The sequence below is a fragment of the Phaenicophaeus curvirostris genome, chromosome 16, assembly GCF_032191515.1.
Source record: "Phaenicophaeus curvirostris isolate KB17595 chromosome 16, BPBGC_Pcur_1.0, whole genome shotgun sequence".
NCBI classification, from domain to species: domain Eukaryota; kingdom Metazoa; phylum Chordata; class Aves; order Cuculiformes; family Cuculidae; genus Phaenicophaeus; species Phaenicophaeus curvirostris.
Window position 1 is genome coordinate 9,832,375 of NC_091407.1, and position 24,960 is coordinate 9,857,334.

At 52.7% G+C, this 24,960-nt stretch overlaps 3 protein-coding genes across 13 annotated transcripts in view; 1 reads left to right on the plus strand and 2 right to left on the minus strand.

The window, feature by feature from the left end:
• Nucleotides 1–14,656, plus strand: part of TNRC6A (trinucleotide repeat containing adaptor 6A) — a 73,858-nt gene extending 59,202 nt beyond the window's left edge. For 5 of the 11 annotated variants that reach the window (XM_069869929.1, XM_069869931.1, XM_069869927.1 and 2 more), the window contains 18 exons: nt 467–631; nt 810–985; nt 1,283–1,363; nt 1,785–1,836; nt 3,068–3,210; nt 3,559–3,705; nt 3,878–4,015; nt 4,146–4,274; nt 4,385–4,462; nt 4,710–4,920; nt 8,139–8,270; nt 9,776–9,934; nt 10,316–10,456; nt 10,970–11,077; nt 11,297–11,518; nt 12,209–12,279; nt 12,369–12,508; nt 12,695–14,656. In XM_069869929.1, the coding sequence (XP_069726030.1) occupies nt 467–631; nt 810–985; nt 1,283–1,363; nt 1,785–1,836; nt 3,068–3,210; nt 3,559–3,705; nt 3,878–4,015; nt 4,146–4,274; nt 4,385–4,462; nt 4,710–4,920; nt 8,139–8,270; nt 9,776–9,934; nt 10,316–10,456; nt 10,970–11,077; nt 11,297–11,518; nt 12,209–12,279; nt 12,369–12,508; nt 12,695–13,070 (2,669 nt within the window). In that variant the 3' untranslated portion in view covers nt 13,071–14,656. The remainder of the gene's footprint in view (nt 1–466; nt 632–809; nt 986–1,282; nt 1,364–1,784; nt 1,837–3,067; nt 3,211–3,558; nt 3,706–3,877; nt 4,016–4,145; nt 4,275–4,384; nt 4,463–4,709; nt 4,921–8,138; nt 8,271–9,775; nt 9,935–10,315; nt 10,457–10,969; nt 11,078–11,296; nt 11,519–12,208; nt 12,280–12,368; nt 12,509–12,694) is intronic. The other 6 variants (XM_069869936.1, XM_069869928.1, XM_069869937.1 and 3 more) reach the window with 4 other exon arrangements.
• Nucleotides 14,657–15,012: 356 nt separating this feature from the next.
• LOC138727772 (mucin-17-like) lies at nt 15,013–19,768 on the minus strand. Its single transcript, XM_069870540.1, has 10 exons — nt 19,718–19,768; nt 18,785–19,628; nt 18,567–18,679; nt 18,441–18,499; nt 18,167–18,324; nt 17,883–18,045; nt 17,623–17,814; nt 16,521–16,736; nt 15,714–15,867; nt 15,013–15,589 (listed from the first exon to the last, which is right to left on the minus strand). The coding sequence occupies exons 1-10, from the start codon at nt 19,766–19,768 to the stop codon at nt 15,515–15,517; spliced, it is 2,025 nt and encodes a 674-aa protein (XP_069726641.1). The 3' UTR covers nt 15,013–15,514.
• Nucleotides 19,769–21,951: 2,183 nt separating this feature from the next.
• Nucleotides 21,952–24,907, minus strand: NDUFAB1 (NADH:ubiquinone oxidoreductase subunit AB1). The gene is made up of 4 exons (XM_069869783.1): nt 24,610–24,907; nt 23,844–23,931; nt 22,884–22,995; nt 21,952–22,131 (listed from the first exon to the last, which is right to left on the minus strand). Exons 1-3 carry the CDS (start codon nt 24,880–24,882, stop codon nt 22,904–22,906), a joined length of 453 nt encoding a protein of 150 aa, XP_069725884.1. The 5' UTR covers nt 24,883–24,907; the 3' UTR covers nt 21,952–22,131; nt 22,884–22,903.
• Nucleotides 24,908–24,960: the final 53 nt, after the last annotated feature.

Genomic DNA, 24,960 nt, shown 5'->3' on the forward strand with positions numbered 1-24,960 from the left:
AATATGTTGAGCTGCTTCAACATAGAATGAAGGATGATGGGTTTATATGGACTCCAGGTCAGACGTTCTGATCTTGTAGCTTTGGGAGCAGCGAATAATGGTGCTTGTAGATGAGCTTGTGTTTATCAAATATTTTGTGCTCTGTGTCATTTTCAGCTGCAAAGAGGAGTAGCTTGACTACAATGAGCAGCTGTAGTAACTTAGTATCTTAGATGTTTTTATTATCAAAATGTTTTTATTATCAATAATTCTATACGTATGAAATTTGGGGGGTTGTGATTGACTTTTTTTTATATAACAGAACAGCTTAAAGTGGTAATAATTACCTTCATACAAAATTTAAATATGTGCTCATACACTTTTTGATGTGTTATGGGCCTAGGAAAGGCAAAACATGGGATTCTCTTTAGATAGCTTTTTAAATTCTGTTTGAAAACATGCCAGTAACTCATACTGCTTTAAAAAGGTTGGGGAGAGCCTTCTACTCCAGCCACTACTGTAGATAATGGAACTTCTGCCTGGGGTAAACCCATGGATACTGGTACCAGCTGGGGAGAACCCATCAGTGATGCAGCAGGCACCTCTGGCTGGGGAAATGCTTCTCTTGGTCAACAGGCTTCAAATAAACCTGGTGAGTGCTTTCTGCGTTGTCTTTCAGTCAGGGTGTTTGAGGAAGGCGAAGCACCTCTATAAAAGCCTTCAGAAATGTAAAGCTGTGATGTCTTGACATAAACATGAAGCTAAGCTGCGTGTTACAGGCAGTTGGTGTCCACTGACATGTTAACCTGCTTTATTTCGTTCACAACCAGGGCCTAAATCTATGCAAGACAGTTGGTGTGGAGATGACATGCCATTGGCAGGCAGTCGTCAGACCAGCTGGGAGGAAGAGGAGGATGTAGAGATAGGAATGTGGAACAGCAGTTCTTCACAAGAAGCTAACCAGTCTTTAAATTGGCCACCGTACATGAAAAAAATGCCCACAAAGGTAATTCTTGGTCATGAGCTGTCGGGGGCAAATGTAGGAATGCTAGTTGGCCAGGGGAAAGAGAAAAAGAAGCGGGGAGGTTCTCGGCACTGCTCCTCTCTTGCTCTGTAAAGCGATTCCCAGAGGAGGCAGTCAGGCTTCATGCACTGTTGTGGTTTCCGACAGCCGAGTCGGAGCAGGTTACTGTGCAGGGGAGCACCATTAAGGTTTAATCTTCATTCATAACATTTTATGGTGTGATTTGAGTAGTAGGTGGTAAACATCTGAGCATCACAGGAACCCCTTTCTGTCTTTAAGGGAATAATGAAAGGTGGAAATAAGCAAGATGAAGCATGGATCAATCCGTTCATTAAGCAATTCACAAATCTCACTTTCTCAGTAAGTATGCGCCTTCTCCTGGCCTCCCTGCCTCCCTGGAGCGCAGGTCACAATGCGCAGAGATCAAAATGCTTCCGTTAGCAATTGCTTGTTGTTATCATGTTTATCTCTCTGCTCCTGTTCATGTCCCCTCTGCTACCTCCTGTTTACATCCTCATTGTAAAAAGAGCCCATTTACTGATGGCAGGTGTTTGCCTAACCATCCCGCAGCTATTCACCCAGTACGTTGTTTGGCTTAACATTACAGGCGGGTTTTGGTTTCAGTTGGGTAACAACTAAAGGGAAAAATGCTTTAAAACAGCACCTGATTTGTCTCTCTTTTTCTTGCAGGTTTGAATTGCAATAGTATATATGAAACTTTTTGATTTAGCTTTAAAAAAATGTTGTTACTAAATAATCATGATTCGTTTTATTACTTCAGAGAGAATCACCAGAAGAAACCATACAGAGCAATAAGATGGACGTGTCTGGAGGTGAGAACAGGGAGGCCTGGCTGAGCTCTGTTGCTTTCCTGCTGGTCTCTCTTTGGTTTATATCCTGGTGTAAAGTACTTTTAAAAAAGCTGAATTTGGGATGCGATGGGTTGGTTTCTTGTAGTGTGAGTGTCCAGGTCACCTGCCAGATCCCTTCACTAAATACAAACAGAAACATTCCACGTGCCACACATGCTCATTGTGGCTCCTCCTTGGAAGCACAGGGTCAGTTCTAGGAACTAAATCAATAGTGAACAGTTACTTTAGAAACCTTTGAACCTGGGTGTTTTATGTTTGTGAGCAGTTTTGTTTGAACCCGTTGATTGATTCCTGTGGCAAATGAAAAATTGTATTGTTCTTTAACACATTATAACAATATATTATCATGATAAAATATTTAATAAAAAGTAATTGTAGCACTTATTTTTTTTATTGTAGTTGAGCTGTTTTCATTCTAGTTTAAAATCGGGTATTTTCACTTCAGGGCTTAGTGTGTTGTGTAAAGAAACTGTTCTTTACATTCTAGGTTTTAACGCTAATGGCCAGCCTCATATATAAATTATTTAGTTTTTATTTAATTTGACTTTAAAATGTCTGCTTGGGAAGTAATTCTTTTGTGCTGCATGCAGTGAAGTGTTAAGTAAACTCCTTTACTATGGCTCGTGTTGATTTTCTAGCTTGCCTTGTGGAATTAAAGATAAAAGATGACATTTGCTTTCAGTAAACAGAAATACTTTAAATTTTGGTGTGGGTTGTTGGGTGTTTTGGGTTTTTTTTAAGCTAAATAGGTTTTTCCTTAACTGAATCAAATTCAACCCTAGCTATTCTATGATTCTATGAAATTAAAGGGCCTCTGAGATATTCACAAGGGCAGGAAATGTGGTAGAGGCGCTGCCTCAAAGCCAAGTAAAAAGTGGCGTTCACAGCTAGGGGCTCAAGTTTAAAGAATTGCACTTTCTTGTTTTTAAGAGAAAAGTGAGAGTAATACTTTTGTGAAGCACTGCAAAATCTGTTGATGCTTTGATTCCCAGTTTCAGGCAGTTGGAGGCCATCGATTCATAACATTCCCTTTCCCATAAAGCTTGGAGAGCTAAAAGCTGAACTGGTATCTATCTTTGTAGCTGGATTGAGAGCAGTGTCAGTTCAGCCCTTTGTGAGCACGAGTGGGTTCCTGGTGTGTCTGGAAAATGCAATGATTCTTCCATGTCTTCCACTCTCCCACTTTCCGTAGGATTGTTACAGGACAAGCGGATGGAGATGGATAAGCATGGCCTCAGTGTTGGAGATTACAATCGTGTGGTTGGCAAAGGCCCTGGTTCTCGTCCTCAGATTTCCAAAGAGTCTTCCATGGATCGCGGTCCTTACTTCGATAAGGTCAGTAGGGGACTTCCTTACCTGTGTGCTCTTCCAGGCTGCTTTTGACTTTTACTCTGAGTAGTTACCCATGTGCTCCCTTTAGCCTCCTGCACTGAGTGGAGAGGAAAATTTAGGCTTTCTTGTTAATCCATAAGATATATTTTGTTCTGTTTAACTTAGTGATATATAGTACTAAGCTCTTTCTGTAGTCCATTTGCAGTGCCAATAACTAACCTGATCTCTTTTGTTTTCTGCCTATTTCCTGCTGGTGCTGGACTGACTCTTCCCTTCTGTTCCCGGCAATGGTTTCTCCCTTCTGCTTGCTTGCTGGCTGGTTGTTGCGCATCGGTTTGTCTGTCCCGTCAGGATGGCATTGTAGCAGACGAGTCCCAAAACATGCAGTTTATGTCCAATCAAAACGTGAAGCTTCCCCCTTCAAATAATGCACTACCTAACCAGGCCCTGGGCTCCCTAACAGGGCTGGGCATGCAAAACTTGAATTCTGTTAGACAGGTAAGGCCGCCTGCCTCTCCTTGGCATGTTACTTGACAGCATTTAATGCCTTTTGATGTAGCGTCCTTACTGCCGATGTGATTGATGTGTTTAACTTCTAATTCTAATGTGCAGGGGTGGGGGAAGCGGCAGAAGAGGGTTTCTTGTCACTGACAGTCCCTTCTCTCCCCAGAATGGCAATCCCAGTATGTTTGGTGTTGGTAATATAGCAGCACAGCCCCGGAGCATGCAGCAGCCTCCAGCACAACCTCTTAATTCATCTCAGCCTAATCCACGTGCTCAAGTGCCTCCTCCATTACTGTCCCCTCAGGTAACTGAGTACATAAAACATTCGGTGTATAAACTATCAAATGGTGCTTTGGAAAGATGTTTTGATTGCCAATACCTATTCTTCATTGCATGTTTCCATCAGTCACTGGTTGTACTGGTCACTTTTGCAGGTTCCAGTATCATTACTGAAGTATGCACCAAACAGCGGTGGCCTGAGCCCACTTTTTGGCCCACAACAGGTAGCCATGTTGAATCAACTGTCCCAGTTAAACCAGCTTTCTCAGATCTCCCAGTTACAGGTAAGCTCACAAAGCCAGTTGCTCCGTGTTCTGTTTGAAAGTCTAAGTAGAGACTTAATGTCAGCTCCACACTGTTCTTAAAAAACCCACCACAAAACACTGTCTCCTAGCGGTTGTTGGCTCAGCAGCAAAAAGCGCAGAATCAAAGAAGCATGCCTTCTGGTGGTCGTCAACAGCAGGAGCAGCAGGTAAATACTCACGTTTATTATTAACTTCTTGTACTAGCTTTAAAACCTGTTTGTTTGTCATCCTGAGCTGCATTTCTTGTGATAAACTGCTTTAAAGCATTGAAGAGTGAATGGGGTTTTGCCAAGGAGTGACTCAGCTTAGTGCCGGGGTTTTGCTGTGCCAAGGTGCACGATGTGTTTCAGTATCATTCTTGAAATGTGGAAAAGCTTTTGCCTATTCATATCGTAACTACTCTGTTTTTTTAAGGGTCGATCTCTTAGTATGCAGCAACAGATGATGCAACAGTCCCGTCAGCTCGACCCAAACCTGTTAATGAAGCAGCAAACCCCACCCTCCCAACAGCAGTCACTCCATCAGCCCACCATGAAGTCTTTCCTTGAGAATGTCATGCCCCACGCTACTCCTGAGCTACAGAAAGGGCCGTCGCCAATAAATGCGTTCAGCAGCTTCCCAATAGGTGAGTTCCTCTATACTAATTTCACGATCATGCTTACATGAGACACGGCCTTCCTTCTCACACTGCCTGCCTCCTCTGAGAACAATGACTGTAATGCTGTTAGCACCTGTGATGGAAGTAGTAATTCTTTGTGGGGTTTATCCAGTTACTTGTGTACACCAAAGAACTTCTCACAAGTGCACTCACTCCAGAAGTGCTGATTCTGTCTGTGTTGCTGCACAAAATGCTTTTCGTTCTTAAAGAATGTCTGCCTCCTTTTCTTTTTTCTCTCTCTGGTACCAAGGATGGTACGAAGTCCTTTTGCTATTATGATTCCTGGAGCTAAAGGACTTCTGGAAGTAGAATCCATACAAAGAATTCATTGATGTGAGCTCATTTCATTGGATTTCAAAAATGTTTTCAACGACTCTGGAATTTTACAGAATAAAATGTTCATTCCGCTTTTAGTGGTTTTGTCCAGAAAAGAAAGTTTTTACCTCTGCATTTTTACAGAATGGTTGTCTCATTTTAGGCAAAGTGTCTGAACATTTATAAATACAAATATCTCCTGTTTCTTTCTCCTTACATTTCCAGGCTTCTGTCCAATTTCTACTTCAGAAATTCCAGGCTTGTATATTTTCTCCTTACTTTAGGTCCCTTTTTAATGCTATCTTACACTTAACACTATTTTATGCCATTTACCTCTTGTGCCTTACCCCTGTGGTTTTTTCCTCCTCTTCAATTTGCTTTTCTTCTCTGTTGTTCTAACCTGATCCTTTCTGTTGGCCTGATACCCTTTGCATTCTCATTGCCCTTAGTGGAAAAGTCTGTTGGATAGTGACTGCTGCTGAGATCTTTGTGCTGACAGGCGGAGTGGTGTGGAGCCAGGGGGTCGGCACAGGCCTTTCTGCTGTGCTGCATGTGGCACACTGGAATTTTGCTTGTGGCCGGTCTTAAGTCCAGGCTGCTGCTTCTTCCTAGTTGCTGATGATGGTTGGCGTCAAGATCTAACTACTGCTTTCGTTCAAAGGGCAAGACATAAAAATGAAGTTGGCTTAGCTATTAGAGGCGCTGTGTTAGGGCTAATGAAAGGAATCTTTGACTTCCTCAACAAATGACATGCTGAGTAATCGCATCCTGCCTCCCTTAGGTTCCTTTTTAAGTTGAATCATAATCTGTTGTCAAGTAGCTGCTTTCTCACCTTGATCATTGCCACATTCCGGGAACCTGCAGCGTAGGTAGGGTTTTTATGAGATCCCTTGGGAGTCAGTATACAGAATTCTTTGGGATCCCTTTGGAGTAGGACTGTGTAGCAATATAAGCAAGTGGAGCCACGCTTGGTCCACAAATCAAAGCTGAAGGGCAGCACAGTAGGTGGCTGGAATTTCTTCACACTGTAGTGAAAAAGAGTCCAGAAGAGTGTTGGCAGCATCCTCAGACTGCAGTGTGGTAGCGTAGGCATGGGACCAGGAGCAGGGCCTGCCAGGTTGTCTTCTGGGAATTCTTGTAGGGACCTCATTCTCTCTATGTTCTAATGCCAGTGTCAGCAGATATAGCAAGGAGAGCAGGGAGGCCCTGCTTGCATTCTGGGGAACAGAGTTTGTTGAGATTCACTGGGTGTTTGTTCCTCAAAAGCTGAGATTGGGGAAGGCAAGGATGTCCTTTTCTCTGGGTGACCAGAGCAGCAGTCACCTCCTGATCCATTTATGGAGTTAAATGTTTCTAATGTTAGAAATGCCTTTTCTGCCAAATTGTTGGTGTAGCTGAACCATGAAAATCCTTTCACAGTTGGATCTGAACAATTACTTTTGGGCAGACTGTTTAAATTATAGCTTATGTGCAGGGACTGAGTTCATCCCTTAGTCCCCAGGTTTCACATGTGGAGTTGTGGACACAACCCGTGCCTGCCAAGGAGCTGGCATGACCTATATCATGCAGATATGCCCATGTGCCGGTTGTGGTCTTTCTGACTCTTCTTTCAGAAGAAAGGTTATTGTTGTGCACAGGCTATTGCACTGACAACAGCAAAATGCCGGCGGGAGAGGTGTTGGAAACTGGATTGATTGGACTTTTCATTTTTCTTGTTTCAGCTGTTGGTAGCTGTTATTCCTGAAAACTTGGCTGTCCTGTTACACGTTCTCTGAGGCTTTTCCAGGGGCTGCTATTCGGGCAGCAGTGTGGACTCAGCCCCTTAAGGAGAACAAATTCAAAAGCCCAACCAACCAAACTAAAACCCAAACCAGGTTCTATACAGCAGCGAGTATCGACGCAGGAACAGGATTAAGCACTAGGATGGTACCGAATGAAGTTGTTTCTAGTAGAGATTTGTGAAGTTCCTTGCATCTCTCTGACCCTGTGTTAAAATGTTGCATGGTTTCATTTCAGAAATAAGTTAAATAGATCAGAAGGGCTGGAGATGTAACCAGGTGTGGTTGTAAATTAAGGATTCTTACAAACCTGGAAAGAGAGCAGGTATGCCGAAGTCAGAAGCCTGGGCGCATTGTTCAGGGCCCGAGTAGCTGGTTCTTGCGAGTGCTTGGGCTGATTTGGGTTGGCATCGTGTTGGTTCTCTGGCAGATAAACATTTGGAAGCACAGACAGCAGCTTAGGAGAAGACAAGTTTGGTTTGTTTTGCCTCACTGAAGTTAATGGAGCGTGGACAGGAGGATGGAGGAGGGCATGGTGTTGCTGGTGCAGTTCCACACAGAGTGCTTACCTGTCAGTGCTGGTGCGGTTTGGAACCTGCTGAGGGGTCCTGTTCCACAGTGGAGTGAGAATGGGAAGGAGGCAGTAACTGCGGACACCAGTGTGTAACTTGTGCTGAGCAGGGATGAGCACAGGCACTTCCTCCTGCCGAGAGACGTGCTTCAGAAAGAGAACGCAGCTCTTCAGAGTACGGCTTTGTACAGCTGCAATTGACTGTACTGGTGCTAAACTGGCATTAGGAATGCCTTGTCTTGTAGGTGCTTCCATCTTAGTTCTCTGACTTCCTCCGTGCCTTCTCCCACTGCCATCTTTGCATGCAGAAGACATCAGCCGAGAACTTGAGCGCTTTGCATCGCTGAGCTTGGTCTGCAGTAACTTCACTGTATCCAGTGCTAGAATGCTTCTCAAAAACAGGGACTTGAAGCATGAACTGGCCGTAGTAATGTGCTCTTAAACATGTTTGTTAGGACAATAGTGGCGGTTAGCAGAAGAAAAACATTTAGTCTGTATTTCATTGCTGTGTGTGTTTTCAGGAATGAACTCAAACTTGAATGTAAACATGGATATGAGCAGTATTAAGGAGCCGCAATCTCGCCTGAGGAAATGGACTACAGTAGACAGCATTTCTGTCAACACATCGTTAGATCAGAACTCCAGCAAACATGGTACGTTCAGCATGGCGTTAATAGCTCTCATTACAACACATCAGACTTCCACTCTTGGTGTGTGAAACGTGGGTTTGCTGGATGTAGGCTTGCGGTTGTACCTGCTGCTGTGGTGCGTGTACCTGTCAGAAGGGCAGTGTGTGGTCTGTGCCAAATTGCTGCCTGTCTTGTCTGGCAGCCCGGAGCTTTCCGGAATGTTCTTACTCACAGAAGTGATTTGGGATGATGTTTGGTCGAAAGGTGCAGAATTCGTTTTGTAATCAGAATTTTCTGTAAGTGCAACTGTTGCTACTGGCTTTGCCTTACCCTGGGTTGTAAAGCTTCATAGATATTTAAATCAAAAGCTTTTAGGCTTTCTAGCTTCCTTTGCCCTCACCCAGCTGGCCTTGAGGTGATTTAAGGGCATTTAACTCTGTGTGCACACATTCTAGTCATGCCTGACAGTTTTAGTTACAGGTTTTGGTGATGAAGGTGTATGTTTGCATTCTAAAAATGGGGAGAGCTTGGCAGGGACAGACCAGTACCATTGCTGTACTTGGTTCTAGAGGAGGCGGGCTCGGTTGCTTCATATTTCATTCCAGCAATCGGGATTCCTATGACATTTCAACTGTTTCAGTTGCTTGAAATCTCACCCGGTTAAAATTTGAGTCTCTAGCACCAAGGTTCTGTGTCTGAAGATAGATGTCAAATGTCTCCGCTCTCTTGTTCCTTCACAGTCTTCAGAATCTCAGGATATTTTTAGATTTGTCAGCTGTTTTGCTGCTATGAAATGGCTCGAAGTGGCTCGCTGCCTGCAGTGCCCAGAGATCCCCACTGGCGCCATGAGTGGCGACCAGCTCTCATGGGTGGCCAGGAGGCAGTACTGGTACTGGGGCTGTATGTCCCGTTTTCAAAAGGGTGTAGGGATTTCATTATTTGAACTCTGTATTGCACTGGATCACCAGCAAAAGTCATCAATACCCTCAACTGAATGGCTTTGGCTTTGGCTTTGCTACGTAGGAACTTCTAAACTCCTTATAAGACTTGCAGAGAATCAGATGGATTCCCTACAGTCCTGTCGTTCCCTGCTCTGCCTCCGTGATTCCCACCTCAGGAATATGAGTAGAATTTGTGGAGTTTTGCGGGAGCTAAAAATCCCTCAGGTTTTGTAGGTGTTTCACCCAAGAGCCCTCCCGTCACAGAAGACTTTCACTGACCCTGCTGTCCAGCCAGAGTCTCACAGAATACTCTCGCCCTCTTGAATTAATATTTTACTGAAGATTAATACATGTGCTATTGTAATGAGATGGTTTTGTGGGAGAATACTCAGGTTTTCTCTAGAATTATTCAAACAGATTTCATTTTCATTTCTATAATCCTGTACAACTTCCTCTATAGCTTGACGTAAGGGGGCAGTGTATGTCACGAGTGCTTTGCATGGATGTGTTTTTATAGACATACAGGTGTGTAGAATATAAACAGTGGCTGTGAAAAATACTTGATAACTGGGGTTTTCTTTTCACTAGGTGCTATTTCAAGTGGTTTTAGGCTGGAAGAGTCTCCGTTTGTTCCATACGACTTTATGAACAGCAGTAACTCCCCAGCCAGTCCTCCTGGATCCATTGGGGATGGCTGGCCCCGTGCCAAATCGCCTAACGGCTCTAGCAGTGTTAACTGGCCACCAGGTATGCAAAGTCAGGCTCTGCCTTCCCTGGCTTTTACCATCCTGCTGTTTCTTCTGGGTTCTTTGGTCGTTCCATGCGGAGGGGCAGGGGAGCAGCCAGCAGAACAGCATGAAGGGCATGCGTTTAGCAGATTGAAGTCAAGCTCTGTTGTTTACAAAGAGAAGTCTCTTGCCCTGCTTTGAGATTTTACCCTGGTGAGACAGGACCAGGGAAACTAGAAATGAAGTGAATAAAGTGAAAAGAAGACTAAATCAAGTGAAATAAATGCTTAAGAGGTTTGGGATTGTCAGTCATTAAAGGATGTGGTGTTTATTCAGCTGTTTCCTGTAAAAACAAAAGAAAGAAAATCAAACCAAGCTTCTTTTTTGACTCTGTTTCTAGAGTTTCGTCCTGGTGAGCCATGGAAAGGTTATCCAAACATCGACCCTGAAACTGACCCTTACGTCACTCCTGGCAGTGTCATAAACAATCTCTCAATTAATACTGTGCGGGAAGTTGACCACCTCAGGGACAGGAACACTGGTGCGTTCAGTGCTGCGGGCTCGAGTTAATCGCATGCTGCTCTTCCTTCGGTCGCATAGAGAGGCTCTTTGCTGGGAGATGGGTTTGCTGTTTGCTCATCTTTTTGTTTATCTCTGTGTTGTGGATTTCACGGCTGAAAAGCTCATCTTTGGCTCGAGCACTGCTACTTGATGCAATGCAACGCAGCTTCCAAGAATGCGGGCAGAGCGAGTGGAGGCTGCTGGTCTGCATGCGGATGTCACACTGTGCACCAAGGGGCTCTGTCTGAGGGGAGGCAAGCAAAGCTCAGCAGCCTCGCCACTGCCGTCACCGAGCTTTGCTTGCTGCAAGTGCAGGGTACTTTGCAATGCGTGCCTGCCACCACATACATCCCTTTGGATGAAGAAGGGATGTAGAAGAGTGCAGGAGGCCCCCGCCATGCAGATGTGTTGAGGCTGGCCAACAAGCCATGCCTGTTACTTTTATTGTGTTTGTGATGTGCTGCGCTGTGATTGACTTCTGTCTGTGTTACAGGGTCATCCTCATCTTTGAACACCACGCTGCCTTCAACTAGTGCCTGGTCATCCATTCGTGCCTCCAACTACAATGTTTCCCTCAGCAGTACAGCACAAAGCACTTCAGGTGATGTCTGTTTATGTAGCTCTCAGCTGGGGTTTCTCCCCTTCACGTGCTGCAGGGGGATGAGAAATGTTAATAAGACGTGGTCCTGAGGTCTCAGTGATAACTTCACTGCTTTTCAAAGCAGCTGTATTGATTTTACTCTAATTAGCAGCTTTTATTTGTAGCACAGTGACGGTCCCAGCAGCGCAGCAATGACTGTTGCCTTTACGTGTCTTTCAGTAGCCAGAAACAGTGATTCCAAATCAACATGGTCTCCTGGATCAGTCACTAACACCTCTCTGGCTCATGAGCTGTGGAAGGTCCCTTTGCCACCTAAAAGCATCACTGCTCCATCCCGCCCACCTCCAGGGCTGACAGGCCAGAAACCACCGCTGTCCACTTGGGATAACTCCCTTCGCTTGGGTGGAGGATGGGGAAGTTCTGATGCCAGATACACCCCTGGTAAGGATGTCCTGTATGCGAAGGTGTTGTATTATCAAGCCAGGGAGTCTCCTGTGTGTTGGTTATGTGCTCTGACCCTGTTAGCAAACGCCTGTGCCGTTTGTTGTGCCAGAAGCCAAAGCAGGTCCCTGTACCCTGAGTTGCATTGCATAATAGAACTGGGGCAGGACTGGGTGCTGTGCGCAGCACAGAAACGGCTGTCACTGCTGTTCCCTCTGTCAGTATGAGCAGCTCTCCCAGCGCTTTGAGTTTGACATCTCTGCAGCTGAACGCAGTTGCCTTTTAAGCATTTTTCAGAGAGTGGCTCATACCGTAAAGAATTAGATCATGGTAGCCCGGGGAGCCTTCAGCCAGGCTTTGGAACCGCCCTGAGCTCACAGCAAGAATCAAAACAAGTATCTTTGTATTTTTGCTTCAGTTATGATTATCTGGTGACAGTGTAGCTACTTGTATCTGCGTTTGCATGATCAAAACACTTCAGAAGGTTAAGAAAATGAGTAGATACAGATATTAAGCCCCGTACCATCCCAGAATAGCCTTCTGATGGGATGAAGTCTGGCAAATATTAGTACCGCCTGAGTTATTATTTGTGAATAAGAACTGTCTGCTGCTATGCAGCTCCTCGGGCTCCTCCTGATGCCCTGCTGCTCTGTGTGCAGGGTACCAACTCCTTTACTTTCCCTCCTTCAGGTTCAAGCTGGGGTGAGAGCAGCTCAGGGAGAATAACAAATTGGCTGGTTCTGAAAAACCTTACACCTCAGGTAAGTCTGGGGCAGGCAGGGGGAGCCCTGTGCTGGAGTCGGGGCGTCGTGCAGGCCATCCTCATGCTCTGCATTTGTTTCATTCCCAGATCGATGGCTCAACCCTGCGTACGCTGTGCATGCAGCACGGTCCTCTAATAACATTCCACCTTAACCTCCCACACGGTAATGCTTTGGTCCGTTACAGTTCAAAAGAAGAGGTAGTGAAGGCACAAAAATCTCTGCACATGTAAGTGTTTTCTTTTTTAGTCTCACATTTAAGCAGCTGTCAGTGTTGGTTTGGGTTGGAAGAACTGCGTGCGTGCAGGGATTCTCACCAGATGGGCTTACGTGAAGTGTTCGGAGCACTCTTAGTGCAGAGGCCAGGGGAAGGCAGTCTGTCCGTCTAAAACGTGCTCTTCTCCTCCTCCCACAGGTGTGTATTAGGGAACACTACTATTCTTGCTGAGTTTGCCAGTGAAGAGGAGATTAGTCGCTTCTTTGCACAAGGCCAGTCTCTGACTCCGTCTCCTGGCTGGCAATCTCTCGGATCCAGCCAGAACCGACTTGGATCCATTGACGGTTCCCATTCGTTCTCAACCCGTAATGATCTAAATCACTGGAATGGTGCTGGGCTGTCGGGAACTAGCAGTGGAGACCTTCATGGCACTTCACTTTGGGGAAGCCCCAACTATTCCACGAGCCTGTGGGGCGCCCCAAGCAGCAGTGACACCCGGGGAATGAGCAGCCCGTCCCCCATCAACGCTTTCCTGTCTGTTGACCACCTGGGTGGAGGTGGAGAGTCCATGTAACCTTTTACTTTTTTCAACTAATAAACTGTGACCTCAAGATGTAACAAAGCAGCACTAATTTGGACTTTTCACCTACAGCGAGGGGGTCACCTGTGGAAACAGTTACTTTCTGCACATTTTCCACTTTGTTTTAGCCCAAAACATATCAGTTTGAATACTTGAATCATGCAGGCCAATATTATAATGTGAAAAAAGTATATATTTACACTTCCAGATAGTGCTATCCATATAAAACTGCTTGGAATGAGCTCATTTGTGTATATTCATCATGTTTTTTCCTTTGAATTCCATTTTTTTGTTTGCATTTTGCTGATGATGTTGGAGTATGAGCTTTTTTAACTTTGCACTGACTGATGTTCTCTCTGTCCAATCGGCAATATCGGGGAGGCAGCAGTTCACGTGTAAATGTTTACTCAAGGATGTTCTTAACAAACAGTGTGCGCTCTCTACTATGCCTTGATGTATGCCTACCTTATCGTGGTATTGTGGCGTTTCAAGATCGAGTTATGATGCTGACTTAGGATTATGAATGAAAGTATTGCACCAGTTTTTTCATGTATAAAACTAAAGAATTTAGCTCTGCAGTTTAAAAAACTGTGGCCACAGCTGTGACTTGCAACCCAGCCTGCCAGCCAGGGGGGTCCTGCACTTTCAATAGGCTTTCAATTTTGTTTTGGGGGTGCCCGTGTGGGCACCTTCTTGTTTACAGAATATTTTTTGTTTTTGTTTTTTGAGAAAAAAAAAATGTTTACTCTTCCATCATTTTAAAAATTTTTAAAAAGACAAAAAAAAAAATTGCGAATGAAAAAAGATGCTTTCTATCTCTGGGAATAACGAACAGTGTTTGGCCATGTCCTTTTGTTTTCTAGTCCTGTATCCTAAATCAAAGAGCATGGCTCTCAGGAAAACCAGTTCCCCAGTAAAAACTCCTTGTAGTTTCTTATAGGGAAAAAAAAAAAAAACTCAACTTTTAGCACTGATAATTGCTCTGTAAGATTTTTCTCTGCCAAAAAAAAAAGATGCTTCAAGCTGGAGTTTGACGTAACCGCTTTCTGACGCTGTCTTTTTATTAGTGAGTGGTGGTGGTTTGCTGATAATCCGTAGTTCTCCGGTTCTTTTGTAACCCCATCGAGTGGCTCCGTTCCTGCTCTCGTGACTGTGTTAACGTTGAACTGTCGTACCTTAAAGCCGAACTGAGTAACTATGCATACTGTAACCAGGTTCTTGGGCTTACAGAATCGTTTGTTGTACACGAGTTTTAAATGTTTAAAAAGTTCTCGCAAAGACTTTCTTGCAAAAGTAACAAGTTACATCTTTTTTTGCCACAAAAGGTATTATCTACAAAGCTTGCGTAGTCCATGAGTTGAAGACTGGGCAAGGGTAAACAATTTTAACAGTGCAGAAATCGCCATCATTTCATTGCCTTGATTCTAACTGTTTGTGTCCGAAGATGCAAAAGAAGTCAGTGGCTTTTAACTGTTTACAAATAGAATGTGATTGTAAAATGTACAGTTTGGTTGTGTTTGAACTATGAAGTTTCTCCAGATATTAATAAATCATGATGTTTTTGGCTGCTCAGCATATAACTGTCTATTTTTTGTGACTTTATTTGTAGGCTGTTTTCTATCCAAGGACAATATGGAACGATGCAGTAGCTCTGTATTCCCACAGTTTTGAGGGTTTTTTTTTTTCCTTTTAGCAAACTGTTTTTTTTTTTTATGAACAGATCTGCATTTTATTCTAGCAACCTCCCCCCTCTACGTGCCCGCTATGAGACGAGAGTGTAAGTGTAGAACCTGCAGCTTGCTTTTCCTTTTCTATCCGAGCACCTTTGGGACCCGTTGCCCTCCGCCACGCCACGCTCCAACGCCCCGTCCCCTCTGTCCCCACCGCCTGTGCCCAGCTCGATGCTCCAGAGGACACTCGCAAATAAGGAGAGCGTTGTGGAAAATAAACTTTAATGCTTAAAACGTACTGGTGTTTCAATTTATACCTCATTTACATTAATCATGATGAACAATGCAGCAGCGCTTAGTTTGTATTTCACTTTCACAGTGGCTTTAGCTTGTTCTGCAGGGGCTCGAGGGCAGCCCGTGTCTGTACGTAGGATGGTGACTCCAGAGCTGTTAGCCTTCACTTCCCAATTGCCGGATGTCGGTCGTGGACTCTGTTGGATGCCAGCATTGTGCGGTGCGAGACGCTTCTGTAACCGCTCGCTGGGAACGGCGCTGGCCCGAGCCAAAGCTGGCTGCCCACGTCTGGTCCGAAGCCGTGGAGACAGTGGGGCAGGGAACCTCGGCCCCTGCCTCGTGTGGAACGGACACCGCACCTGCGCTGATTGTATCGTCAAAGTGTGTGAAATCCCTTCACTGAGCTTGTACGTGGAAATAAAACGTGGTTGGTTTTAAACGCTCAACGCTTGCCTGTGCTCTGCTCTGTGGCTCTCAGGCTGTCCAGCTCCGCTCCAGGCTGCCCAGCTCCATCCCCTCGCAGTACGAGCGGGGCCGCCTGGCCCGGTGCTGCGGAGAAAAGCGAGTCCAGCTGGACTGCAAGGGAGGAGCCGGTGGCTCCCGGAGGAGAGAAAAGGGGCACCTGGGGGCATCCCCGCACCCCTGAGCCCCTTCCCTGGCTCCCTCTGCTCACCGGCCGCTGTCGGGAGAGCTGGTGCAGGAGGGGAAAGGGCACCCACTGCGTGGGCTCCATGGGCCAGCTCGACACAGAAATGTCACTGGCTTTTCCCGAGTCCACCATGGGATCGTTCACGCTGCTGGAGCTCATGTCCCACTCGTAATGGAAGCTGGGAAGAAAAGGCATTAAAAACTAAAGCTGGGGAGGAGGGGTTGAAAGCCTGGCTGGGGCTGACAGAGCGCCCCAGGGACCCAGTTTGCAGGTGTTGGGTTCCTGCAGGCGATGCCCTCCCTGTACCCGCACCCCCAGATCCCGCACAGGAGCCGTTCCCCTGCAGCACCCTTTGTTCCTGCAAATGGAAAATTCCAGGAGCCGTTTTCCATTCATCCACCCCCCAGAGCTGATCCTGAGCCTTTCGTGCACAGAACCGCGCCGGCTCCTGCAGCTTCTGCCCCTTCTGCTGGCAAACCAGTCCCCAGCACACTCAGCTCTTTCTAGGGCTGGGGAGAAACCGCTGCTTTGTCCTTGGCCACCAAAGGACGTGGTGATGGGCACCGAGAGCCCAGCACGGGGCGAGGCCTTGGGGTGCCAGGACAGGCGGCTGAATCATAGAATCACCAGGTTGGAAGAGACCCACCGGATCGAGTCCAACCATTCCCATCAATCACTAAACCGTGCGCCTCAGCACCTCGTCCACCCATCCCTTAAACACCTCCAGGGAAGGTGACTGAGCCCCAAACCACCTCGCTCCCTGCTTCACCCCTACCCTGAGCCAATAAAAGACGATCCCGCACTCCTTGGGCTGGGGAACCAACGCTGTACCTGGGCCGGCGGGCGGGTGGCACGGGGCCATGCTTGGAGCTGCCGGTGATGCCCGAGTCCTCCCGGCAGCCGCAGCAGCCGTTGTCCAAGATCTGCAGGTGCAGCAGCTCCTCCGAGTTGCTGAAGGCCGGGTTGTCGAGGGAGCTGGCCGAGGGCAGCCGGGAGCGCGACCAGTACTGCGCCGAGACGTCGTCCAGCCGGCAGAACCGCCGGTAGCTGCGGCACACGGCACGGCAGCTGCGGCAACGCAGGACACACGCAGGCACCAGCATCCACCTGCGCACACACACCTGCACACACACACCTGCACACACACACCTGCACACACACACCTGCACACACACACACACACCCCTGCAGGCAGACACACGTCCACGCTCACATGAACCCACATGCACACGTGCATCCACACGCACACCCATCTGCACAGGCACCCACGGCGAGCACAGAGCATGGGTTGAGTTTCCACCCTAATTTCCTGGCTCTGGGCTGGGTCCACCCTGCAGAGCCCATGACACCGAACATCTGGCCGCAGCCCGGCAGCTGTTGCAGCGGTTTCCTCAGGAACGAGCCCCGCGGTGCATTACAACACGCTGGTGGGGCCAGGACAGAGCACGTTACCCCGGCGCTCCCAGTCCTTGGCTCTTGCCCCGCTCCCCACCCACAGCCCCGGCACCCAGAGGGGTCTGGGCGTCCTGGGATCACGCATTTAGAGGATTGTCAGTGCCCCACGGTCCAGCCACGCTGCAGCCTCCTTTCCTGCGCTCACACGGCTGCTCCAGGGCCAGCTTGGGGACACCAGCATCCCCCGGGCACCGTGCCGGCACGGACACACGGACACCAGACCCAGTGGCACAGTCGTGCAGCTCCACAGGGCACTGGGATGGACAGACAGACACACAGACACAGCCCCCAGATATGTGGCACCACCACAGCCTGCGGGGCCCTGGCACCAGCCACCCTGGGGCCCCCCATGTGCTCCCCAGCCCCAGCGCCGCCCGCTCGCGGCTCTCGGCTGCCGCAGAGTGTTTGTCTTGGCGTGCTCAGCGCGAGCCCAGCCCTGGCGAGCCCCTCGAGGGCCACGAGGGCCACGCGGCCCCACCTGCTGCGCGTCTGCTCCGCCCGCGCCTCCAGCAGCAGCGCCTTGAAGCGTCGGACGACGACGGCGGCGGCGACAGCGCCCAGGAGGACGATGCTGAGCAGGACGCCGGCGGCCGTACCCAGCAGGCTCTGCCGCGTCACCCGGTAGTCGCAACGCAGCCCCACGAACCAGAAATCGCTGCCGACCGGGCACCTACACCGAGGGCACCGTCAGCTGCCGCCGGCAGCTCCCGCCGCCCCGGGGCCGCAGCGGGCACTCACCGGCACAGCGGCGCGCGCTCCGGCGCGTGGGTGCAGATGCCCTGGTTCTTGCAGTAGTCACGGTGGCAGAGGGAGGTGCACGTGGCGTTCCCGGCCACCCCAGCCACACAGGTGAAGCCGGCCCGGCACGCGAAGAGCACAGCACACGGGTCCAGCGGCCGCTCTGCAGGGATGAGCTCCGGCTGTGCCGCCCCGAACCCGCCGAGCGGAGAGCTGGGGCCGGGCACGTGCCCACCCCACAAGCCCCAGGAGGGTCCGGCACCCAGAGAAAACCCCGGACTCACCCAGCAGCGCGTGGCGCAGGATGGGGGCTGCGCCCACCGCCAGCCCCGGCCGATCGCCCACGGAGCCCAGCACGGCGTCGAGGAGCGCGACCAGCCCCGGCACCTGCGCCTGCTGCGCCGAGAACAGCGCGTCGTACGCCAGCACCACACTGCCCTCCCTGCGGGGACACCCATCCTCAGTCCGGGGACGCCTCGCAGCCCCGGGACATCCCCGCGGCGTGTGACCCCACGTGCCAGGGAGCGTCACACGCCAAGCGGCCGCACGTGCTCCTACCTGATCTCCGTCACCTCCAGCCGCAGGAACCCCGGCACCGCCGCGAAGAGAGGCGCGACCTGTGCAGGGTGTGAGCTGAGTGCGGCGCAGGATGCGGCCGCAGCCCCCCGCGGCCCCAGCCCTCACCGTGCGGTTGAAGTCGCGCAGCAGCACCTGGTGAGCGTGGGACGCGGGGTCCTGCAGGGCGGGGGTGAACACCATGTCCAGCACCAGCTCGCAGGGGATGCGCAGGATGGACGCTGCGGGAGGGGAGACGGGATCAGCACGATGGGGACCCGCGCTGGGGGCCACCACTGCCAGCCCCAGGCTCCCCCCATCCTGCTGCACCCAAACCCCAAACCCACCTCTGAGCAGGGGCGGCTGATCCTCAGCGATGAACACCTGGGGGGCTCTGCCCGCTGCCGTCGTGCCGGGGGTGCTGTCGTCCACCTGCCCTGTGGGGCTGCTCGGCAGCTCGCCCAGAGCGGTGTCCCCGGCAGCCGGGGGGGACCCAGGGCCACCCAGGGGCCCAGAGGGCTGCCCAAAGGACCCTGGCACCGTGGTGGGGAGATGAGCTGGGGGTCCCCGCGTTAGCCTACCCGCAGCCCCCGGCAACACTGCAGCACCAGGCTCCGGCGTGACCGTCCCCACGTCCCCAAGCAGTGCTGGGCTGGTGGTGGCAGCTGTGATGGTGGCAGTGGCAGCAGCAGCTGCAGAGGTGGCAGCTCCAGAGGTGGCAGTGGCAACAGCTGCAGTGGTGGCAATGGTGGCAGCTACAGTGGTGGCAGTGGTGGCAGCTGCAGTGGTGGCAGCTGCAGTGGTGGCAGCTACAGTGGTGGCAGTGGTGGCAGCGGCAGTGGTGGCAGCTGCAGTGGTGGCAGCTGCAGTGGTGGCTGTGGTGGCAGCTGCAGAGGTGACAGTGGTGGCAGCTGCAGTGGTGGCAGCTCCAGAGGTGGCAACGGTGGCAGCTACAGTGGTGGCTGTGGTGGCAGCTGCAGAGGTGACAGTGGTGGCAGCTCCAGAGGTGGCAGTGGTGGCAGCTGCAGAGGTGGCAGTGATGGCAGCTCCAGAGGTGTCAGTGGTGGCAGCAGCAGGGGTGGCAGTGCTGGCCGTGGCAGTGGCCGCGGTGGCAGTGGTGTCAGCGGTGCTGGTGTCGGTGCCACCACCCGCAGTGCCCGGTGGCAGGGAAGCCGCAGGCGGCGTCAGGCGCTGCCAGGGGCTCCCGGGGGCCGCGGAGGGGCCCGGGCTGCGCGGGTGCCCGCTCGGCGGGGCAGTCGCTGCCCCGGGCTCGGTGCCACCCGCCCGCAGCGGGGTCCCCCCCGGGGTTCGGGGGGTGGCGGCGGCCGCATCCCCCCGGTGCCGCGGGGTCAGCGCTGCCGGGGGGGCGGCGGCAGCGGGGCTGGGCCCCTCGGCAGCCCGGCCGGGACCCGGGGCGGTCACCCCCGGCGCCGTCACCCCCGGGCCCCTCCTGGCCCCCGGCGCGGGGCTCGGGGAGGCCGGTCCCGGCGCGGTGCCCGGCGGTGCCCGAGGGTCCCCGGGGCCGGGGGTGTCCGGGGGTCGCGGTTCCTCCCCGCCCCCCCGGGGGCCGCTCGGGGCGGGGGGTGCGGGCGGCGGCTCGGCCCGCGGGGGGTCCCCGGGGTCGGCGGAGGCGGCGAGCGGGGCTGAGCCGGTGCCGGTGCGGAGCGCGGGGCAGAGGTGCGCGCAGCACTGCGCGATCACTGCGGAGAGAGCCGAGAGCGCCGGGTCCGGCTCCGCGCGGGGCGGGGGCTCCGAGCCGCCCCACGACCCCCCCCCCACCCCCCCCCCCCCCAGACCCTAGACCGCTCCTCCCGCCGCTCCCCGGTGTCTCCCAGCTCCCCGGTGCCCCGTTCCCCGCGGCTGTGCCCGCCTCCCCCCGCCCGGCACCGCATCCCCATCGCTCACCGGCGGCGGCCAGCAGCCTCGGGAGCCTCGGGAGCCGCCGCATGGCGGGAGGCGCTGCCGGCTCTGCCCGGGCGGCAGGAAGAGCCACCACCCGCCCCGCTGCGGCGGGGGAGGCGCCGGGCAGCGCCCCCGCCCCGCCCGCCCCGGGGGTCGGTCCCGGGGATGGGGCTCGGGATTCAGGCCCCGGCGATGGGTCGGAGCCGCGGGGACCCCGGGGATACACAACTGCAGCCTCCCCACCTCCCCCCGAGCCTCCTGGCCCCGGGGTCCCTCCCGTCACCCCCGCAGCTGCGGCTCCGAGGCCCCCGGACCCCACACCCCCGAGCCCCCTCCTGCCCCAAGCTGGAGCCTCCTGCCCAGGGCACACGGGAACCCACCGGGGATGCAGAGGCCACAGCCGCACCTTCCCCCCATTTCATAGAATCATAGAATAACCAGGTTGGAAGAGATCCACCGGATCATCGAGTCCAACCATTCCCATCAAACACTAAACCGTGCCCCTTAGCACCTCGTCCACCCGTGCCTTAAACACCTCCAGAGAAGGTGACTCAACCCCCTCCCTGGGCAGCCTGTTCCAGTGCCCAATGACCCTTTCTGTGAAGAATTTTTTCCTAATGTCCAGCCTAAACCTCCCCTGGCGGAGCTTGAGGCCATTCCCTCTCATCCTGTCCCCTGTCACTTGGGAGAAGAGGCCAGCATCCTCCTCTCCACAACCTCCTTTCAGGTAGTTGTAGAGAGCAATGAGGTCTCCCCTCAGCCTCCTCTTCTCCAGGGTAAGAGAACTGCATCGCCCCTCTGGAAACCATCTCGGACCCCTTTGGGGTGTCAGAGCGATGAAGGAGTCTCCCAAGGCACCAAGCTCGCTGCAGGCTGGGGGGTCACCCAGCTGGCCCAGAGATTTGTCCCAGTGTGAATTTGGTAGGGAAAGGCAGCTGCTGAGAGCACCCACCCTACGCTCAGGCATCACCTCAGCTTCGCTTTCCATCCTCCGCCATCCCACTGCCAGAGGGGATGTGTTACCAAGCAGCACTTCCTTGGCTGCCAGCCTAGTGGTGCCTCTGGCATCGGAAAGTGCTCCCTGCCCCAGAGGAAAAACTGTGTGGTGTCCAGAAATAACTTGTTTCTGTCTTGGGAGAGATTCAGAGCCAGCCTTCCGTGCTGAGATTAGCTGGGCTTCCAGAAACATGGATGCAGTTCTGCTTTTCGGCAGTGGGGAGGCCATTCCCTCCTTTTTTTTTCCATCAGGAAAGCAGCAGCTTTTCAAACGGAACCTGCTCGGTTTTACCAGCAAAGATTAAATAAACAGTAAAGGAAAAGTACTGGGAAGGGCAGTGAGAGCGGGGAGGAGCGATGCCTGCAGCGGGAGAGGGCACAGAGCTTTGTGCCCAGCAGAAAGAAGGAACAGCAACACAGTGACGTGCACAGAGCCTGGCAGCCCCAAAGCCACACTCGCCCTCCCAGGATAACCGTGCCCTCATCCCGGGATAACAGCCGCGCCAGGCAGAGCCAAGTTAGAGAGGGTGTTTGTAGCGCAGACGGTGACGCGTCCCTGGAGGGTCCTTCCCACACTGACACAGGGAGGCACGGACAGCACAAAATGGAAAAGCCATTAACACGGTGGTCTTAGATATTTATTCCTTTTTCTCCTCGTTTTTTAAGGACAATATATTCCAACAGCTTTAAATACAATGTCCGAGCACAACGTTGCGATGGAAGTAGTCACAGTACAGCATGTGCGCTTACATTCACCCTGCTGACACCAGCCCCATCCTGGTGATGTGGTCGCCTCCTGTTAGAATAAAATATTCACGCATTTAGCCTTCCAGCAGCCCAGAGCCCCCCTGCCTGGGGCACAGCCGTGGTCAGGCAGAGGCAAGACAAGCTGGATACCAGAAGCAGATACATAACAAGTCTGTGGGTCTCTGGAATGGCTGGGATTCTCACCAGGGCTCAGTGTGCACCGAAGGGGTGCAGCTCCTGCCCCATGTTTGGGGAGCGCAGGGGAGGCCAGGCGCACAGGAACAAACAGGGATGTGGAGGGATCTGCTGCTCATTTCCCCTGCAGCCCCTGAGCTCTCAGGGCAGCCACTCCAATAACCCTTTCCTGGCCGTTTCCTCCCCTTTCCTGGCTGATGAGGAGGAAACGGCTGCCACAGGCAGCTGAGAGCTGTGCTATCCCACCCCTATGGAGCTGCTGACCCCGTGCACTCTGCGCGTGGCCGAGGAGCACTGGAGAGATGGAATTTGATGACTTAAGTCAATTTGCCACCTCCTAAAAGATCTGTGATAATCTGAGCGCCTGCAGTATGACGCAGGGCAAGGTGAAGGGTCACCGAGCCCCACATCCTCCCTCCAACTGCGGATGTCTCAGGAAAACAGATTCGTTTTATCCTTCCCGTGCCAAGTGGGTGGTGGCTGTGGCTCCCGCCCTCCTCCTACCTGCCACAGCCCTGAGGCCAACGCGCCCCTTGGCATCCTCTGCTGCCACACACGTGAACCCACCGTTACCCCAGATACTCGACAGAGCCCGTTTCTACTCACTTGGCCTCAAAGAACTGGTTTTATTCATAAACATCCTTCTTATCTGCAATGTAATCGACAATTTCTTGTGGACACATTAACTTCTCTGCGTCTCCATCAGGAATTTCAAATCCTGGAAGAAAGTGCACGTATTTAGGCCAGAACAAGGGAAATGGGAGCAAGGCTAAAGGAAGCAATGACTGCCGGCCTGCAGCTTGGCAGGGGACACACAGGCCCCCCGGGCTCAGGGTCTGCACGACCAACAGCTGACACAGAGTCGCAGCCGCAAGGAGTACAAGGGCTCTTGGCCCTGGAACCGGTCAGAAACCCACTTCTTGCATCAGGGGAGGTTTAGATTGAATACTAAGAAATGTTACTTTGGGGAAAGGGTTCTCAGGCACTGGAAGAAGCTGCTCGGTGAAGTGGTGGAGTCCCTGTCCCTGGAGTAGTTTAAAAGATGTGTGGATGTGGTGCTTAAGGACAGGGTTTAGTGAATGGAAGCATGGAGAAGGGCAAAATTACGTAAGAAGATACTCAGAGTATAAACCAATAAGTAAAAAAACCCACTATTTTTCTAGCAGCACCCAATACTGAGAATGAATTCTGGTGACGAAAAACCTGAAATATCTGCAGTGTCACAAGCAGGAACCAATATCAGCCCCAGATGCAGCCTTCACAACGAACAGAGAGCCTGCTGCCCCCGTCCAGGCTGCCCACAGCAACACGAGTGGGGTGCCTGGAGGGCTGCAGGGAGAAGAGCAGCCTCTGGCAGACGGACAAACATCTTCTCCTGGCTCCTGCTGGAGCCATCAGTGCCTGTTCCCACCAACAGACAACTGCGTGGTTCCCTTTGGATCACACCAGCAAGAAGCTGGCACCACTGACCCCAGAGAGGAACCAGTACCAGTTTGCTGTGGTTGTGCCCCAGGACCCACAGAAGCAAGCGCAGCACTGATGACCATCCCACCCTCCTCTCATTACCGAACTCGTCCTCCATGGCCATGATGATCTCCACTTGGTCCAAGCTGTCCAGACCCAGGTCCTTCATGAAGTGGGACTCAGCTGTGAGCTGTGGGAAGACGAAATGGAGGATGAGCTGCTGCAGCTCTGATGGCACCAGGGAGACAAGTGGGGCCACGGGGTCAACCAGCACCTTGGCCCCCCGCCATCCTAGCCCCTTTCAGCCCCCTTTCCTCCTGCTCCCCCTCTCTGCTCCCTCCAGCCCCCTTAACCCCACCCAGGTCATCCTCCATCCCCTCACTGTCCCCAGCCCCCTGCTACTCCTCTGCCCCTTTGGCTGCTCCTGGTCCCTCACTGTCCCTCTGAACCCCCAGATCCCACCAACCATTGTTCCCTCAACTCCCTGTCCTCCCACCCTTGCTACCTCCCAGCCTCCCTGGAGCCCCATGACCCCAGTGTGTCCCCTCTGGACCCTTCAGACCCCTTTGGCCTCCCCTGCCCTCCCAGTCCCTGTCATCCCCCGGCCCCTCAGCTCCTGCCCCCTCTGTCCCCCGCTCCCTCCCCATGTTTGGCACCCTCAACGCCCCCGTCCTCCTTCTCTGGCTCTCCCACCCCCTGGCCCCTCGTTGCCTCCTCACACACCCCCATCCCACCTCTCTCCCTCCCACCCTCGGCCCTCTCCCACCCCCAGCCCCCCCCGGTCCCCGCTGTCCCCCCGCCCCTCCCTCACCCCCGCAGCCCTCTCCGCACCCCCAATCCCCCCCGGTGCCCAGCCCCCCCCGCTCGCCTTCTCGGGGTCGATCTTGTCGTACAGCTTGAGCACGTACAGCACGCGCTCGCGGATGCCGTCCAGGGTGAGGGGCGGCAGCTCCGAGTAGGGGCGGCGCGGGGCGAGCGGCGGCGCGGGGAGGGCCAGGCCGGGCCCCCGCGGCCTCAGCAGCAGCGGCGGCGGCGGGGGGCAGGGCGGGCAGAGCGTGCGGAGCGCGGCGGGCGGCGGCGCGGGCAGGACGGGCCGCGGGAGCAGGCGGCGGGCGCAGGCCGAGAGGGCGCGGGCGGCCATCGTGACCCGGGCGTCCCGGCGGCGCGGCCACGTGACCGCGCGGGGCGGGGCGGGAGGGGCACGTGACCCACCGGGGGG